The sequence below is a fragment of the Mobula hypostoma genome, chromosome 9, assembly GCF_963921235.1.
Source record: "Mobula hypostoma chromosome 9, sMobHyp1.1, whole genome shotgun sequence".
Taxonomy (NCBI): domain Eukaryota; kingdom Metazoa; phylum Chordata; class Chondrichthyes; order Myliobatiformes; family Myliobatidae; genus Mobula; species Mobula hypostoma.
This window is the reverse complement of record NC_086105.1, coordinates 113843172-113862466: the sequence shown is the minus strand read 5'-3', so window position 1 is coordinate 113862466 and position 19295 is coordinate 113843172. Positions and strand designations below refer to the sequence as shown.

Below are 19295 nucleotides of genomic sequence, written 5' to 3'. Positions count from 1 at the left end.
TACAGTATGAATCACTCACGTACATGAGAACAGAATTTTACCCTGCCCCTCAATAATCTTCAAATATATTAAGGATGTGATTGTGTACCTAAAATGTGTCTGCTCAAAGTGCCATTCCAAAAGATATTCCAAATTCAACAGATTTGAATTCCTGCACATACCCATGCTCATAATCTGAAAGAAAAACATGCACTGGAAAAATTCGAACTGAAAAAACTCCGTGGCATTAATAGAGGGAAACAGGCAGTTGACAATTTTGCATCAAGAGCTTTCATCTGGATGCAAGGTTTCAACCCAAAATGTCAACTCTCCATTTCCCTCTACAGATGCCGCCAGCCCACCAAGATCCTGCAGTCGATTGTTTCTTACTCCAGGTTCTTGCACTGCAGTTTCTTGTGATTTTTTTTTACCCCAGCAAGATTTTCTCCTTAGATTTGTGCCTCATTTGTTTTGGGCTGATTCTTCTTTGTCTCTCTCCTAGTGTCTGATTGAAGCAGTGACTCTGATGGACCTTATCTGTCAACATGATGCACTGTTTGTGTATCGAGCCTTTCCAGTGGTAAAAGCGCTGTACAGCAGAATCAGTACAGACTCCGGTTTTGCCAGAGTGCTGCTTCCAGTTGCTCAGTTTTATCTAAATCACAGTAAGTCAAAATAACTCCATTCAGTTCGATGTATTCTCAGGGAAGATGTCGACATTTTATAGGGTGTTATTAAATTTGACTAAATAGAATTACAGAAGTGTAACAGACAAAAAGCTGCAATTACGTATTGCCTCTCATTACACAAGTGCTGTAGAGACAGTGGAAGTACATAATCAAAACGTAAGATGCTGGAAGTACTCAGTAGTTCAGGCAGCATTTGTGACTGAGGAAGAGTGAGCATTTTTGTTGATGAACCTTCCTCAGGTTTAAGAAAGAGAAAGTTTGCTTTAGGTTGCATCAAAGTTGGGCAAATAATGGATAGGACAAAAGGACAATCTGATATGGAGAGGCCTGAGCTATTGAATGTATTTGGGTGATACGTTTAAGGAGAGAAGCTAGAGAGTCAGAGAGAGAGAGCGCACAAATGAAAGAATATAAAAATAATGAAATACAGAACTGTAAGAAATGCCCTACAGCTCAAGCTGCACTAATAGAAAGAGTTATGTTGAGCTAAACAATTCGATGACCTACAACAAATAAGGAAGATCATGTGGGCTCATTAGGCTAAAAGAGCCTGTTACTGTGTGTGTCTTTAAAAATTAAAAAGTGAAATTTACGTTTCAGGTGAGCTGGCAGCTGTGGACTCTGAAGCTGTTTACAAGCAATTATTCACCAAGGTTCCTTCAGAACTGTATCAAGACTCTATGTTGGCCTATGAATTTGTTAAATTTTGCAGAGAAAATGCAAAGACACTCAGAGAAAGTGTTGCCATTTTTCACAAAAGCTTTCCAAATCTACTGAAGGTGAGAACTGATTGTAGGCAAAATTGATATGCCCTTAGTTCTTGAGTAGAAGCTATAGCAGTTCAGAGTGCTTGGGTTTATCATTGTCTGGATATTGTACTGTACTGCTACATGTTTTACTGTAAATTGTGATTTTTTTTTTTGCCTCTGTGTTTTTCTAACCAGTTCTTAGCTTGGAATGCATCAGCTTTATTCCCTGAGTTCACTGAGTTACTGCCGGATCTGATTCATCCAGACTCATCGATTGAGATGCTCCATTCACTGCTTGATCTGCCCTGCTTGACTGCAACACTTGAAGCCCAGCTCAGGTACTGTCTAGATTGCAGGCAGCCCCTCTCCTAATGAACCAGATTGAATGGAAAATGAAGGGGTTGTTTTACTTCAGAGTTTGCTGGAAGATCATCAAACTGAAACATTAATTATATTCCTCTGTGGGCAGATGTGGTGTGACCTGCTGGGTGCTAGTAAACTTTGGGTTTCATTTCAAGCTTCCACCATCCAAAATATTTGGTTTAATTTTGTTTAACTGTTTGTGACTGTTTCTGTATCATATTTGGCAGCCAGTACAACTTGCTCATCTCCATTTTTAGAGGTACTCATGGCTTTACTTCTTCCCTTCTCCTCTCACACCGGATAGCTTAGGATATATTTCTATGAATGCCAAAAAGCCTTAATACTCTTCCCTTCAAGCAGCTGTCACTTCTATGTCTTTCTGCGCAGTGCCTGTATGTTACTTGACCATTATTGTTTTATTATATGAGTATTTTAAAGACCCAGTTGATTAGAGTTCAGGATCAACATGTTCCTGTGAGGATGAAATGGAAGGATAAGATTCAGGAACCTTGGATGACAAGAGATATGGTCATTTAGTCAGTAAGAAAAAGGAAGCATATATAAAGTTTAGGAAGCTGAAATTGGATAAGATCCTGAAAGAATATAAAGGAAGAAGGAATAACTTGCATCAGAAATTGAGGGCTAAAAGATACCATGATGTGTCATTCCATTTCATATAAAAGTCAGGAAGTCATGTTGCAGCTGTATAAAACTTTGAGGAGGCCACAGTTAAAGTACTGAGTGCAGTTGGTCATCACAATACAGGAAAAATGTGGAGGCTTTGGAGAAGGTACAGAAGAGATTCACCAGGATGTAGTTTTTTTTTGTTTCTTTGGAGCAGAACTTACTCTTAGACCTGTTTTTCAGTGAGTGGAGTCAGTGTATTGGAGCAATCAGTGGAATTGTGACTCATCTATAAAGTGTACAGGAACTACATGCTGAGGCTATTTTGAAAGCATTTCTTAATTTTCAACCTGTACCACATAGAAGGAGACAAAATGCAGATTTATGACGACATAATCACCTGCAGCTTTCCTTTCATTTTGACTTGGAACTTTACCTCTGTTCTTTCAATGTCATTGGGCCTAAGTTTTGAAAATCTTTCCTAACAACACCTTTGTAAGAAAGACAGAGGTGATTCAACAATATGGCTCACCACCCTATTTTTCAAGAAACTTTAGGACTGTAAATGCTGGCTTTATCTATGACACCTGTATTTTATAAATAAAAAATAGATGAAAACAGAATTAATTTGGAGTATGTCCTTATTAATGTATTAACAGTAAAATCAATACTTATGCTTTATTCGTAATGTGCTTGACAGAGGACTAATACTTAACTACTGATCCTATGAATATTCATGGTGCCATAAATGTATAATGTGTATGAAAATTTTGCCAAGTGCCTCATACTGTCTACTGAGAGTACTACCAGAATAATTTTTTTGCTAATTCTATGACAGTTAATGTATATATGTGATATTGTTAACTTTGAGCTTGAATCTTAAGTTTTGTTCAAATTCTTTGTTTTTAATCCTTTAGGTCAAGCTCTCAAGTGACTGAGAAGGTAATAGCTGATCAGAATAGGAAGGTCTTAAACACTGTAGAAGCATTCCACAATCCACACTACAGGAGCATGTTTTTTTACATCCTCCGTGTAGAGACAGGAGCAGGGGATACTATTGACAGGTACGTGAGGCAAAGTAATTTAAGTAGTAGGTTTGAGCTGACATGTCCTCTGATTGTCTTGTAACCTTCTTACATCAAGGCTTTTGTTTACTCGGTATGGTTATGGATTTGAGTTTGGATCAAGGACTAAGTGAATCATACTACCAATGTGTCACTTGCTTCTATTCCTGTCTTGGACATGTGTGATTGCTTTACTATACATAATGATGAAAAATCAAATACAAAGCTCTGAGATGCCAAAATCACAATTAAATTAAATCTATTTATTCTTGTAACCTCTATGTACATTTGGTTTACTTGAATTATTCTCATATTTATGTTATTTATTTATTTGACTATAACTCTCAACCAAAATGTACGCCAAACTTATCTGATCATGACCCTATTGCTATTTATGTGATCTAGCTGTGTACAAGTTGCAAACTAAATATGCCAAGATTTGTTTATTGCACCCTTTCTATTGTGTTTTCTTGAGCTGTCTGTGAATTGTTTTCTCCTTATTCTCTATTTAATATCAAATGCAGGCAAGTCAATATGGAGGAAAGAGAGACATTTTATAATTATTTAGTCCAGGACTCTGCATTCCTTTGATTTGCTTAAGAGTGACATCAATGAAGAAGTGAACAAAATGTTAACTTTTTGGAGGTGAAGGAGACTGCTAAAGGAATCTGATTTGTATTTTAAAAGTTTTTGTTAGCTTTTGCTTAAATTGTGCAGTAGCTTGCTATTTACCATGGAATGATAAGAGAAGCAAATGTGAGAGTGGGAGCAGCTACTTGTGAATACATCAGATCTGACAAATGGGAGTCTTAAAAATGAAATAATGAGAATTATTGCAAGGGTGAAAGGCAAGAAGGATGCAAAGGGATAACAAGGGGTATGGAAAAGTGAGGTCTGTTAGGGACCACAGATAATCTGTGTGTGGGGCCAGAGGATATGGATGGGAACTTAATACTTCTCATCTAAATTTTGGTTTTAGATTTCACTGGGGGGGGGGGGCTGAGAAACTTCAGAGGATGTTAACATTTAAGAGGATTATATTAGGTGTCTCAGATTGTAGTTAGGATCCTTAATATCTATCACATACATTAATAATTTAGCTGTGAATGTGGGAAGAATGACTAGAAAGTTTTGCAGGTGAATTAAAGTTGTTAGTGTTATTGATAAGATGTTCTTGGGTTATAGAACAATGTTGATCAGCTGGTAAATTGAGCGGAACAAATGCAGATGGAACTTAGTCCCAAATCAGTGTGAGGTAGTGCATTTGGGAGCTCTAATAAGGATGGGACTTGCACCATATAGAGTATTGAAGCATAGAGGAATCGATGTATTTATCCAAATACTCTTAATGGTGGCATCACAAATAGATCAGATGGCAAAGAAGATTTGTGAATCTGGCCTCCATTAGACAGTGCACACAACTTAAGAGCACAAAGATCATGCTGCAGCTCGAGTATTGTGTGCCGTTCTGGTGGCTGTACTATAGGAAGGGCATAACTGCTCTCAATAGCATTTACCAGGGATGGTTTATCTGAGGTGGAACATTTCAATTATGAGGTGAAACTGGAGTAGCTTGGTTCGTTTTCTTTTGAAGGGGAAATCTGATAGAGGTATACAAAATTATGAAAGTTATAGACGGGGTGGATAACTGAGAAGTCTAAAACCAAAGAGCGTAAGTTTACAGTGAAGATTAAGAGGGTTGGGGGTCATGAGGATTTTTTAAAAAAAAATTATAAGAGTGGCTACAATTTGGAATACATCACCTGATATGTTGGTGGAGGCAGGTACTGTCAGAACATTTAAAGCATATCTGGATGAACTCTTCAATCACCAAGATGTAAAGGTTATATCTTGGTAATTCAAGTGCTTATCAGCAATTGGTATAGGCCAAATGCTAATAAGCACAATTAGTATGGATTGGTACATGAAGGTCATGGTGGACTGAAGAACCTGTTTCTGTGCTGTTTGATTTTGACTCTCCAATACTTTATGAAATTGTTCCTTACCCTGCATTGACTGAGAATACATTTTCTTATGCAGATTAAATCAGCTTCACGAAGTGCTTTTGGACATGGCTAAGCGACCTAGAGTTGTACAGTGTGCTCAGACTGTTCCCATTCTATTGCAGGTTTACTTCAAAGTTGTTACTCAGGTAATTAAATATCATTGTTTAATCCATTGTTTCAGTTACCTGTTAATTTACCCTTCACTAATTTCAATTGAGAAAGCAGTTTGGATATTTCAGTGGAACGATTGGAAAATGTCCCTCTTGTATCGTCAAAGTAACTACACACTAACTAAATAAACATGAACTATTTAACATCTGTCGCACCACATTATCAGTAGTCTACCAATTGGCTAAACACCAAAGAGCACATTCTCAGAATTGGTGGTGTGAAGTATGAGGTAATACATTTGGGAAGTGCAAACAAGACAAGAATCACAATAAAAAAGAGGTCACTGAAGAAGAGGGGATCAGAGAGGGCTTCAAAGTGCGTGTCCACAGATCTCTGAAGCTAGTTGGGCTGGAGGATAAAGGTGACATTTGGGATACTTTCCTTTATAGCTGAGGAGGAAGATCCTGCTTAAATTGTACTAGAGAGAGTCGGGGGATATTGACAAGGATATTATCAGGGATATAGATTTCATCTGTGGTCAAGAGTTGCAAAATTAATGTTGTTTTCTTGGGAGCACAACTGAGGTGTGGGTATTGAGAGTCCAAGAAGAGTTAAATGGGAAGGATATGACCTCTGTAAAGAGTTGAGTAACTGGAGACTCAATAATAGATAGAAGGATAAGAAGGGATCTGAGGAATTTTTCATGTATCCATTGACAGAACATGGAGCTGACTGACTGAAAGGGTGATCGAGGAAGACCTCATTTAAACTACCTTGATATGTATGCGAAGAACAATAATCTACAAAGTGGAAAATGTGATTAGCTCTTGGCCTGCATGTGATGAGACATACCTACAGTTGATGATGGCCAAATAATTCATTCTTAAAGTAATTCAGCAGTAGTTCAGCAAGTTTGAACAACAACAATGGAAAATGGGTTGGCTTTCATCCTATGTATTTTGTTGCATGGTAGTTTGGTTACATGATTAACAATTCAGAATCCAAGACAAATAATCCAGAGATATCAGTTTTTTTTTAAAGTAAAGGTCAGTTTGGAAATAAAAAACTTGGTGATATTAAAAGTGATCTAAAAATTATTAAAGTTATTCATATTCTCCAACACGATTAGAAAGAAACCTGTTGTTGCCCCGTGTGATCAAGTCCCATTCTATTATAGCTGACTTCTAACTGGTTCTGAAATAGATTTATCAAACCTGCTATTTGTAGAAAGGTGGCTGAGGATGACCTTGCCTGTTTTGTCAGAATGTTGAAGATTAGATATTGGCTTTGTGAGAGAAGTCAAAGAGTGGTTGCCTGTGTGATTGGTGGCCTGTTTCTAGTGAGCATAGAGATTGTTCCTGGGTCTGTTGTTTGTCATCTGTATCAACGATCTGGATGATAATGTGATGAACTGGATTAGCAAAATTGTGGATGACACCAAGATTGGAGACATAGTGGACAGAGAGGAAGGCTACCAAAGCTTGCAGCAGAATCTGGACCAGTTGGAAACTGGCTGAAAAATGGCTAATGGAAATTAATGCAGACAAGTGTGAGGTGTTGCACTTTGGGAGGACAAACCAGGATAGGACATACACAGTGAACAGTAGGGCATTGAGGAGTACTGTAGAACAGAAATATCTGGGAATATAGATCCATTATTCCTTGAAAGTGGCCTCACAGGCAGATAGGATTTTAGAGAGAGCTCTTGGCACATTGGCTTTCATAAATCAAAGTACTGAGTACAGGAGCTAGAATGTTGTATTGAAGTTGTATAAGATGTTGGTGAGGCCTATTTTGGAGTATTGTGTGCAGTTCTGGTTACCTACTATAGGAACCATGAATAAAATTGAAAGAGTGCAGAGAAGATTTACAAGGATGTTGCTGGGATTTGAAGACCTGAGGTATGAGGAAAGGTTGAATTGGTGAGGACTTTATTCCCTGGAGCGTAGGAAAATGAGGGGAGATTTTGATAGAGGTACACAAAATTATGAGTGGTATAGATAGGGTAAATGTAAACGGGCCTTTTTCACTGAAGTTGGATGAGACTAGAACTAGAGGTCCTAGGTTAAGGGTGAAAAGTGAAATATTTAAGGAGAATACGAGAGGGAACTTCACTCAGGGTGGTGAGAGTGTGGAACGAGCTGCCAGTGGAAGTGGTGGATATGGGTTTGATTTCAACATTTAAGGGAAGTTTGGATAAGTACATGAATAGGAGGAGCATGGAGGGCTCTGATCCAGGTGCATTTTGATGGGACTAGGCAGATTAATGGTTCAGCACAAACTAGATATGTCAAAGCGCCTTTTTCTGCTCTATAGTGCTCTATGACTCTAAATGAATTAAAGAATCTAGCTGTCACTATTGGCGCTGAATCTGTGTTCTTGCCTCAAACCTATTCAGTTCTTCTCAGAAGTAATTAATAATTAATACTCACTAGTTTAATATGCACCAATTTTATATGCAGGTTTGTGTACCCATTCTACAAAGAGAAAATGGGACTTTGGAGCTACAGATTATGATGGTAGATCATAGCATAAATAAGGATTCAGTTATAGTATTTTCACCAGATGGAAAAGAAGATACTAAACTGTGATTCAAAGCTCCAGGGCTTAAACTGCTGACGTACATAAGCAGCACAATGTAGAGTCTGGCCTTTTTAAAATCTTAGTGTTATAATCCAGAGCATTACCTTCTCTCCTAATCACTTTATATCAAAGAACTCAGTTAACCTGGGGCTAGCATTTGTTTTTTACTTCATGCCCTTTTTTCATTAAACTTCTCACCTGGCAGCTTTGGTGTAAACTGCAGACTATTTGCATGAACTGGAAAGTACCAAAAATAATTTCCTTTTGCCTCCTGCCAACATTACTTGCTCGATTGCTTCCACAATAGGGAGATTTCTTTCCAATTTTGAACAGCATAATTGACTATCATTAAGGAGTCAATTATAAGTTTTGGTCTTCTGTAAAATTAATTTAGGTTGACAACAAGACCTGGTTAGAAACATCATTGTGACTTTAAAAAGAATTGATTATATTTGCCCAGAACGCAAAATAACATTAATAACTTAATGACACATGACCTGGGTTGTCAACAGAATTAAATTGTTCTTATGAAAGCTTCTCTCATCTGTTCTGATTCAGAAATTTGGGTTGAAGGCCTATTTTTTTAAATTTTCCCACTTTCTGATTGACTTCAGTTTGCAGATGGGCCACTGATTAACCAATTAGTTCTAGTCATCCTGGAGCGGAGCAGTCTTCTGTATAACATCCCTGATTTCAAGGCAGAAGTTCAACGGTAAGCAAGATTTTAGTTGAACACAGGCCTGTACTTTGGAATAGAATTTTTTAAATATCTAAAGAACTCAGATGCTGGAAATCTGAATTTTGAAAAAAAGCAAGAAATGCAAGAACAACTCAGCAGGTCAAGCAGCATCTGTGGTCAATGTTTCACGTCAAAAGTACCGATGAGATGTTTTCGACTGGAATAGAATGCTTACTGAATAAAATAATTCTTTGGGAGTGTGTGTGTGTGTGTGTGTGTGTGTGTGTGTGTATGTATATATCTATTTTTTTTGTTTTGCACAATGTAAATACTTTGGTAAGGCCAATTTTTATTGTCTGTGTGTAATTGCACTTTAGAAGCTATTGAGCTACCTTTACAAACAGCTGGAGTATATCTGCTGAAGGCTCTAACATGTTCCTTTTTGATAGAGAATTCCAGGATTTTGATCTGTCAACAGTAATATATACAGGTGTCCCCTGCTTTTCGAACGTTCACTTTACGAAACCTCACTGTTACGAAAGACCTACATTAGTACCCTGTTTTCGCTTTCAGAAGATGTTTTCACTGTTATGAAAAAAAATCAGCGCACGATAAAAGTCAGCGTGCGCCCGAGCAGCTGCTCTCCCCGGATTCAGAACTACATTCTCACCGGCATTGCTTAAACACGTGCCTGTGAGCAGTCGTTTGCAAGATGAGTTCTATGGTATCGGAAAAGCCTAAAAGAGCTCATAAGGGTGTTACGCTTAGCGTAAAACTAGACATAATTAAGCGTTTCGATCGTGGTGAACGAAGTAAGGACAAAGTGAGTTTGGCTTGTGGAAGCTGACGAACATGATGTTGAAGAGGTTTTGGCATCTCATGACCAAGAACTGATAGATGAAGAGCTGATGCAATTGGAAGAAAAAAGGATAACAATCGAAACCGAGTGCAGTAGCGAACGGACCGAAAGTGGAGTTGTACAGGAACTGAACGTGAAGCAACTGCGTGAGGTTTTCACTGTAATGATAAAGTACGACTTTAATTTTGAAAGGGTACGTAGGTTTAGGGGATATTTGCAAGATGATTTGAGTCCTTACAAAGAACTGTGTGATAGAAAAATGCACGAGGCTCAGCAGTCAAGCCAAGCCTTCCACATCAGCCACAGCAGACGACGAACCTCGACCTTCGACATCGAGGTGGGCAGAGATGGAAAATGACCTGCCTGCCCTAATGGAAACAGACGATGACGAGATGACACCCCAGTGTCCCACCACCCCAACCCCCAGGCCACGGACAGATACCAATTCGCGGAGAATGCAGCAGTAGCCGGGAGACACACAGCACATCTTTAAGAAAAAACCGAAATAAACATGCTAATTAATTAGGTGCTGCCGGACACGTAGTTGTCGGCCCAGATCAGAGATGACCAATCGGAAATCGGCACTGATCTGGGCCGACAATTACGTGCTGGGCAGCACCTAATTAATTAGCCCGATGGTTTCGGCTTTTTTCTTAAAGATGTGCTGTGTGCCTCCTGACTACTGCTGCACCTTGCATGCTTCGCGGATCGGTATCGGTTGGTGGCCTGGAGGGTGGGGTCCACTGCACCACACCAACCTGCGACGACTCAGCCTAACACACCATCATCAGTGTACTCTGCACTGTCCCGATTCCGGTAAGTGATACTACACTGTACATACATTATTTCTACTTTACATTGGCTGTGTATTTTTATGTGTTATTTGATATGATTTGGCAACTTCATAGCTTAAAGGTTACTGGAGAGCGCTTGCGCCGTATTTTTGCCAACAGTGCTTGCGTGAGATTTTCTGCCGATGGCACTTGCGTGAGATTTTCGCTACGGAGAACAGTGCAGTAATGATTGTGGAAAAGTATTTCTACTTTATATAGGCTGTGTATTTATCATATCATTTCTGCTTTCACTATATGTTACTGTTATTTTAGGTTTTATGTGTTATTTGGCATGATTTGGTAGTTATTTTTGGGTCTGTGAACGCTCACAAAATTTTCCCATATAAATAAATGGTAATTGCTTCTTTGCTTTCCTACATTTCGGCTTACAAACTGTTTCATAGGAACGCTCTACCTTCGGGTGGCGGGGGAAACCTGTATTCAAGTTATGATACACCTGCTGCCTTAATCCTTCTGAGTGGGTAGGATTTTAGAATTGTGATTATACTGAGATCCTTGGCAGATTGCTCCAGTAGGTCTTTTAGATAATACACACTGCAGCCACAATGCATCAGTGCAAAAGGGAGTGAGTTTTTATGGTAATGAACGGGATGCCAGTCAGTCAGAATGCATAGACTTGGGTGGTGTTCAGCATCACGGATGGTGTTACAGCTCCAATTGCTCAAGAGACTGAAGAATATTCCATTGCACATCTGATCCATGCCTTGTAATGGCGGAAGAGATTTGCAGAGTCTTCACTAAAGGGTATCAGTGGCCTAAATTTATGATAGCCAAGTAATTTCATGGTTACCTTTTCTAATACAATCTCTTTATTACAAATTTATTTAATTATATGTCTAGCTGCCATGAAAACTCGTATTCCCAGAGTACTTGTTCAACCAGTGGACTGTTCGTCCAGCAGCACAACAAGTTACTAACTTTATGGATAGGTGCAGTACTAAGAGATAAAAACCTGAAAATAAAGTCATTAAATATAATCAAAAAAAATCTGGAAACTGAAAATATGTCAAAGACTTCAACGTGGGTTTCAACAGCAAAGTTCAGACTTCACCATATTTTTGAATTCTTTAAAGAATAATGTAAAACAGTTGAATTTAGTTAGGACAAAAGACTGCTGCTTCAAAGCTCCAATAAATCAGGTTCAGGCCTGACCTCCTCTGCTGTCTGCACATATTCCCTATGACCACTGGCTGCTCTGGCTTTCCCTTCCATCTCAAATGCATGTGCAGGTTACTATACGTTGCCCCTGTTGTGCAGGTGAATAGAATCTGGAGGGAATTGATGGAAATGTCTAGAGAAAAAATGGGAATAGTGTAAATGGATGCTTAATGGTTGGTGTGGACTCATTGGGACAAAGGACCTGCTGTTTCCATGCTCAATAACTCTGTGGCTCTCTTTGACAAATTAATGAGTAGATGGAATATATTTGGATTCTCAAACGACCTGCATTAAAATACAGGTTTCCCCCACCATCCGAAGGTAGAACATTCCTATGAAACGGTTCGTAAGCCGAAATGTCAGAAAGCGAAGAAGCAATTACCATTTATTTATATAGGAAAATTTTGTGAGCATTCGCAGACCCAAAAATAACCTACCAAATCATGCCAAATAACACATAAAACCTAAAATAACAGTAACATATAGTAAAAGCAGGAATGATATGATAAATACACAGCCTATATAAAGTAGAAATATTTTTCCACAATCATTATTGAACCGCTCTCCGTAGCGAAAATCTCATGCAAGCGCCGTCGGCAGAAAATCTCACGCAAGCGCTGTTGGCAAGAACACTCTCTCCAGTAATCTTTAAGCTATGAAGCTGCCAAATCATACCAAATAACACGTAAAAATACACAGCCTATATAAGGTAGAAATAATGTATGTATAGTGTAGTATCACTTACGGGAATCAGGATGATAGCTTGCCGAGCACACTGATGATAGTGTGTTAGACTGAGCTGCCGCAGGTTGGGTGGTGCACGCCGAGCGATACATTGCCACAAAACATGCAGGAATGCAGCGGTAGCCAGGAGGTACACAGCACATCTTTAAGAAGAAAGCCGAAATAAACAAGCTAATTAATTAGGTGCCACCCGACACATAATTGTCGGCCCAGATCAATGCTAATTTCCGATTGCGTTGTCTCTAATCTAGGCCGACAATTACATGTCGGCGACACCTAATTAATTAGCATGTTTATTTCGGCTTTTTTCTTAAAGATATGCTGTGTGCGTCCTGGCTACCATTGCATTCTCCGCGAATCGGTATCTGTCTGTGGCCTGGGGGTTGGGGTGGTGGGACACTGGGATGTCATCTTGTCGTCTGTTTCCATTAGAGCAGGCAGCTCATCTTCTTCTGTCTCTGCCCGCCTCGATGTCGAAGGTCGAGGTTCGTCGTCTGCTGTGGCTGATGTGGAAGGCTTGCTTGACTGCTGAGCCTCGCACATTTTTCTATCACACAGTTCTTTTATAATAAAGACTCAAACCATCCTGCAAATAGCTCCTAAACCGACGTACCCTTTCAAAATTAAAGTCGTACTTTATCATTACTCATTCAGTTTTGATAGTTATCCTTTTTTCTTCCAATTGCATCAGCTCTTCATCTGTCAGTTCTTGGTGATGGGATGCCAAAACCTCTTCAACATCATCTTCGTCAACTTCCACAAGCCAAACTCACGTTGTTCTTATTCGTTCACCACGATCAAAATGCTTAATTATGTCTAGTTTTACCGTAAGTGTAACACCCTTACAAGCTCTTTCAGGCTTTTCCGATACCATAGAACTCATCTTGCAAACGGCTGCTCACAGGCACGTGTTGAAGCAATACCGTTCCGAATCCAGAGGAGAGCGGCTGCTTGAGACGCGCTGCCTTTTATCACGCACCGATTTTTTGGCGCGCTGAATTTTTTTCGTAACAGTGAAAACACCTTCTGAAAGTGAAAACAGGGTATTAATGTAGGTCTTTCGTAACAGTGAGGTTTCGAAAAGCGAGGGACACCTGTATAGTAAATATGTGACTAAGATCAGAATGTTTAAATTTTTGGAAGAAGCTGTTTATAATGGATGTCTGGATTCAGTTTAGGTGGTGTTTCATGTTTGTTGTGATTAATTACTACCCGCACTGCTTGCTTTTTATCTCATTCTCCATTTCCACAGTGTATTCAGTTCCCAGCTGATGGTCTTATGTAAGCTGTATCCAACTGTCATTGTAGAACAATCCAAAGAGCTGCTAGAATTCTGTGGAACAGTCAGCAATATCAGTAATAAAGAGGACTTCTTCATTCATGTGGTAAGGAATTACAGGGGAAAATCTCATTCTGTGACCTGTTCTGATCAGAGCATCTCCTAAAGTAATATTAGATGTGCATTATCTTTGATTTTTCATGGGCTACAGATCTCCTGATGGCTCAATACATTCATCTAGTCCTTTGCTGACCTTTACAAACTAGGAGTTGACAGAACATAGTGTAACACAGGTGCTACACATTGGTTCACTGGATTATGGAGGGGAATGTTTACTGTGGTCCTCAAGAAACTTGTCATTTGCATGGGTTGCATGGAGGCTGTGTTGATGGATAGGTATACATGATGCTATTTTCCATTGTGGTTTTTTGTTCAAAGTTCAGAGTAATTTTATTATCAAAGTACATATATGATACCGGAGTTTAATTTTCTTGTGGGCGTTCACAGTAAATAGAAAGAAACACAATAGAATCAATGAAAAGCCTTACATGACAGAGACAACCAACCAATGTGCAACAGGCAGCAAACTATGCAATTACAAAAATAAAATAAAAAAACAAATAAGCAATGAATATCGAGAACGCAAGTTGTAGAGTCTGTGAGCCCATGGATTGCGGAATCGGTTTAGTGTTGGGTTAGTGAAGTTATCCCCTCTGGTTCAAGAGCTTAACGGTTGAGGGGTAATAACTGTTCCTGAACCTGGTAGTGTGGGACTAGAGTGTGTGTACCTCCTTCCTGATAGCAGTAGCAAAAAGAGAGCATGGGCTGGATGGTGGGGGTCCTTGATGATGGATTCTGCTTTCCTGCGTCAGTGCTCCTTGTAAATGTGCTCAAAGCTGAGGAGTACTTTACCTGTGATGGACTGGACCATATCCACCACTTTTTGTAGTTTTTTTTCCATTTGAGGGCATTGGTGTTTCCATACCACACTGTGATGCAACCTGTCAGTATACTCTCCACTGCTCAGTTGTCAAAGTTTTAGATGACATGCTGAATTGGCGCAAACTTGTAAGAAAGTAGAGATGCTGCCATGGCTCCTTTGTAATGGCACTTTCATGCTGGAACCAGGACCGATCCTCTGAAATGATAATGCCAAGGAATTTAAAGTTGCTGACTCTCCACCTCTAATCCCTTGATGAGGACTGGCTCATGGGCCTCTGATTTCCTCCTTCTGTAATCAATAATCAGCACTTTGATTTTGCTGACATTGAGTGAGTTTGTTGTTGTAGTGTCATCCAACCAGATTTTTAATCTTCCTTCCATATGCTGATTTGTCGCTGCCTTTGATTTGGCCCACAAAAGTGGTATCGTCAGCAAAATTAGATATAGCGTTGGAGCTGTACTTAGCTTCATAGTCATAAGTACAAAGTGAATAGAGTAGGGGATTAATCACATAGCACCAGGTGCACCACAAGGATGATGGAGATTGTGGAAATGTTGCCAATCCAAACTGACTGTGGTCTATCCAGTTGCACAAGGAGGTATTGAGGCCTAGGTCTTGGAGCTTATTGGTTAGTTTTGAACTGGATGATAGTATTGAATGTCAAGCTGTAGCCAATGAAGAGCGTCCTGATGTATGCATCCTCACTGTCTAGAAGTTCCACAGCCGAGCGGAGATTCAATGAAATGGCATCTGCTGTTGACCTGTTGTGATGATAGGTAAACTGGAATGGATCCAGGCAGGAGTTGATGTGCTTCATCACCGACCTTTCAAAACATTTCATCACAGTGGATTTAAGTGCTACTAGATGATAGTCATTGAGGCAGTTTACCATATTCTTCTTGGGCACTGGTATAATTGAAGTCTGCTTGAAGCAGATAACAGCTTATCATTCGATTGTCCCAAACCAAGAGCAATGTAGTGTTATATCGTTGTACCTTTGTGTCAGATCGGGATTCATATATAGTCAGGTACAATGTGGTTAAAGACAATGGAAGGAAGGAAAGAAAGAACTTGCATTCATAGAATGATGTTCACAATCTCCAAAAACTATAAGACATAGGAACAAAATTAGGTCATTTGGCACATTAAGTCAGCTCCACCATATGATCATGGCTGATCCACTTTCCTCTCAACCCCTTCTCCCAATAACTTTTCACGCCCCATCTTATCAAAAATTTATAAACCTCCACCTTAAATACACCCGATGACCTGGCCTCCACAGCCACCTATGGCAATGAATTCCACACCCTCCGGCTTAAGAAATTCCTTCCTATCGCCATTCTAAATGGATGTCCCTCTATGCTAAGGTTGTGGTCTCTAGTCCTAGACTCCCCCACCATAGGATACATCCACTCCACATACATTTTATCTAGGCCTTCGAAGATTCAGCACGTTTCAATGAGATCCCCCTTCATTCTAAATTCCAGCAAGTGCAGGCCCAGAGCCATCAAAAGCTTCTCATATGATATGCCGTTCATTCCTGGAATCATTTTCGAGAACCTCCTTTGAACCCTCTCCAATGTGAGCACATCCTTTCTTAGATAAGGGGCCCAAATGTCTCACAATACTCCAAGTGAGGCCTCACCAGTGCCTTATAGAGCTTCAGCATCACATCTCTGTTTTATATTTGAGTCCACTCAAAATGAATGCTAACATTGCATTTGCCTTCCTCACCACAGACCAACCTGCAAATTAACCTTTAGGGAATTCTGCGTGAGGTCTCCCAAGTCCCTTTGCACCTTCCCATGTAAGAAAATAGCGTACACTATTATTCCTTCTACCAAAGTGCATGACCATATACTTCCCGACACTGTATTCCATGTTGCCCATTCTGCTAATCTGTCTTAAGTCCTTCTGCAGCCTCCCTTCTTCCTCAACATTACTTGCTCCTCCACCTGTCTTTGTACCTATCATTCATAAACTTGGCCATAGGGCTATCAATTCCAATATCCAAATCATTGGCGTACAATGTAAAAAGAAGCAACCTCTACAGAACATCACTAGTCACCAGCAGCCAATCAGAAACGGCTCCCTTTATTCCCACTGTTTGCCTCCTGCCAATCACCAATGCTGTATCCATGCTAGTACCTTTCCTGTAATACATGGGGTCTTATCCTGCTAAGAAGACTTGTGTGTGGCACCTTGTCAAAGATCTTCTGAAAATCGAAGTACACAACATCCACTAATTCTCCTTTGTCTATCTTGCTTGTTACTCAATTTGAACAGATTTGTCAGGCAAGATTTTCCTTTAAGGAAACCATGCTGACTGTCCTATTTTACCATGTGCCTCCAAGTACCCCGAAATCTCATCCTTAACAATCTACTCCAACGTCTTTCCAACCACTAAGTTAACTGGTCTATAATTTCCTTTCTTCTGCTTCCATCCCTTTTTGAAGAGCGACATTTGCAATTTTCCAGTCCTCTGGAACCATGCCAGAGTCTAGTGATTCTTAAAAGATCATTACTAATGCATCCACAATCTCATGAGCTACCTTTCAGAACTCTGGGGTGTAGCCCATCCGGTCCATGTGACTTATCTACTTTCAGACCTTTCAGCCTCCCAAGCACATTCTCCCTAGTAATGGCAACTTCACCTACTTCTGCCCGCTGATGCTCTTGATCTTCCACAGTGAAGACTGATGCGAAGTACATATTCATTTCATCTGCCACAAAAAGCAGGATCTCCCAATGGACATCCATTTCAATTCTGCTTCCCATTCCATTCTGACGTGTCAGTCCATGGCCTCCTGTACTCCTGTGATGAGGCCACACTCAGGTTGGAGGAGCAACTCCTTGTATTCTGTCCAGGTGGCCTCCAACCTTATGGCATAAACATCGATTTCTCAGTTCTCCAGTAATCCTCCCCCCTCCCCCCCCCCACCTTCACCATTCCCCATTCCCATTTTCCTCTCAGCTTGTCTCCTTACCTGCCCATCACCTCCCTCTGGTGCTCCTCCCACTTCCAATGCTCTGTCCTCTCCTATCAGATTCCCCCTTCTCCAGCTTTTTAGCTCTTTCATCGATCAACCTCCCAGCTCTTTACTTCACTCTTCCCACTCTCCCAGTTTTACCTATCAACTACTACTTTATACTTCTGACTTCCTTTCTCCCAGCATTTTACTCTGACTCCTCCTCGCTTTTTCCAGTCCTGATGAAGGGTTTTGGCCCGTTACATCGACTATTTACTATTTTCCATAGATGCTGCTTGGCCTGCTGAGTTCCTCCAGCACTTTGTGTGTATTATATGTTCTTTTTTAGTTGTCTTCTGTTAGTTTTTAGAAGCTTCTCTTTCCTCTAACTTCCCACTAATTGTTGCTGTATTATATGCTTTCTCTTTGGCTTTTATGTTGGCTTTGATTTCCCTTGTCAACTACAGTTGTCATCCTGCCTTTAGAATACTTCTTCTTTGGGATGTATCTATCCTGCATCTTCCAAATTGCTCCCAGAAACTCCAGCCATTGCTGGTCTGCCATCATCCTTGCTAGTGTCCTCTTCTAATCAACTTTGGCTAGCTCCTCGCTCATGCTTCTGTAATTCCCTTTACTCCACTCTAATACTGAAATATTTCACTGTGGCTTCTCGCTCTCAAATTGCAGAGTGAATTCTATCACATTATGATCACTGCTTCCTGGCGTTTCCTTTATCTTAAGCTCCCTATTCTAATCTGGTTCATTACACAGCACCCAATCCAGAATAGCTGATCCCCTAGTGGGCTCAATCACAAGCTGCTCTAAAAAGCCATCTCATAGACATCCTACAAATTCTCTCTCGGGATCCAAAATCAGTACCAACCTGATTTGTCCAATCTGCCTGCATATTGTAGTCCTCCATGACTATCATAATATTGCCCTCTTGACATGCATTTTCTATCTCAGGTTATAATTTGTACCCAACCTCCTGGCTACTGTTTAGAGGCCTGAATATAATGCCCATCAGGGTCTTTTTACTCTTGCAGTTTCTTAACTCTACCCCAACGATTCTACATCTTCCGATCCTATGTCACCTAAATGTACTTTGAAACTCCTCCAAAGGATTAGATTTCATTGTTTACCAACAGAGCCACCCCATCCCCTCTGCCTTACTTACCTGTCCTTTCAATACAATGTGTATCCTTGGATATTAAGGTCTGAACTATGATCTTTTTTTTCAGCCATGACTCAGTAATGCCCACAGTGTCATACCTGTCCATCTGTAACTGCACTACAAGATCATCTACCTTATTACATGTACTGTATACAATAGTATGGGCACGTGGCCAAGTGGTTAAGGCATTGGACTAGCGACCTGAAGGTCGTGAGTTCGAGCCCCAGCCGAGGGAACGTGTTGTGTCCTTGAGCAAGGCACTTAATCACACATTGCTCTGCGACAACACTGGTGCCAAGCTGTATGGGTCCTAATGCCCTTCCCTTGGACAACATTGGTGTCGTGGAGAGGGAAGACTTGCAGCATGGGCAACTGCTGGTCTTCCATACAACCTTGCCCAGGTCTGCGCACTGGAGAGTGAAGACTTTCCAGGCGCAGATCCATGGTCTCGCAAGACTAATGACTGCC

At 40.3% G+C, this 19295-nt stretch overlaps 1 protein-coding gene across 2 annotated transcripts in view; it reads left to right on the top strand.

The window, feature by feature from the left end:
- ap5z1 (adaptor related protein complex 5 subunit zeta 1) overlaps positions 1-19295 on the top strand; it is a 58829-nt gene that overhangs the window by 23426 nt on the left and 16108 nt on the right. For both annotated transcript variants that reach the window (XM_063058952.1, XM_063058951.1), the window contains 7 exons: positions 482-644; positions 1269-1447; positions 1613-1755; positions 3322-3468; positions 5509-5620; positions 8783-8880; positions 13715-13847. In XM_063058952.1, coding sequence (XP_062915022.1) covers positions 482-644; positions 1269-1447; positions 1613-1755; positions 3322-3468; positions 5509-5620; positions 8783-8880; positions 13715-13847 — 975 coding nt within the window. The remainder of the gene's footprint in view (positions 1-481; positions 645-1268; positions 1448-1612; positions 1756-3321; positions 3469-5508; positions 5621-8782; positions 8881-13714; positions 13848-19295) is intronic.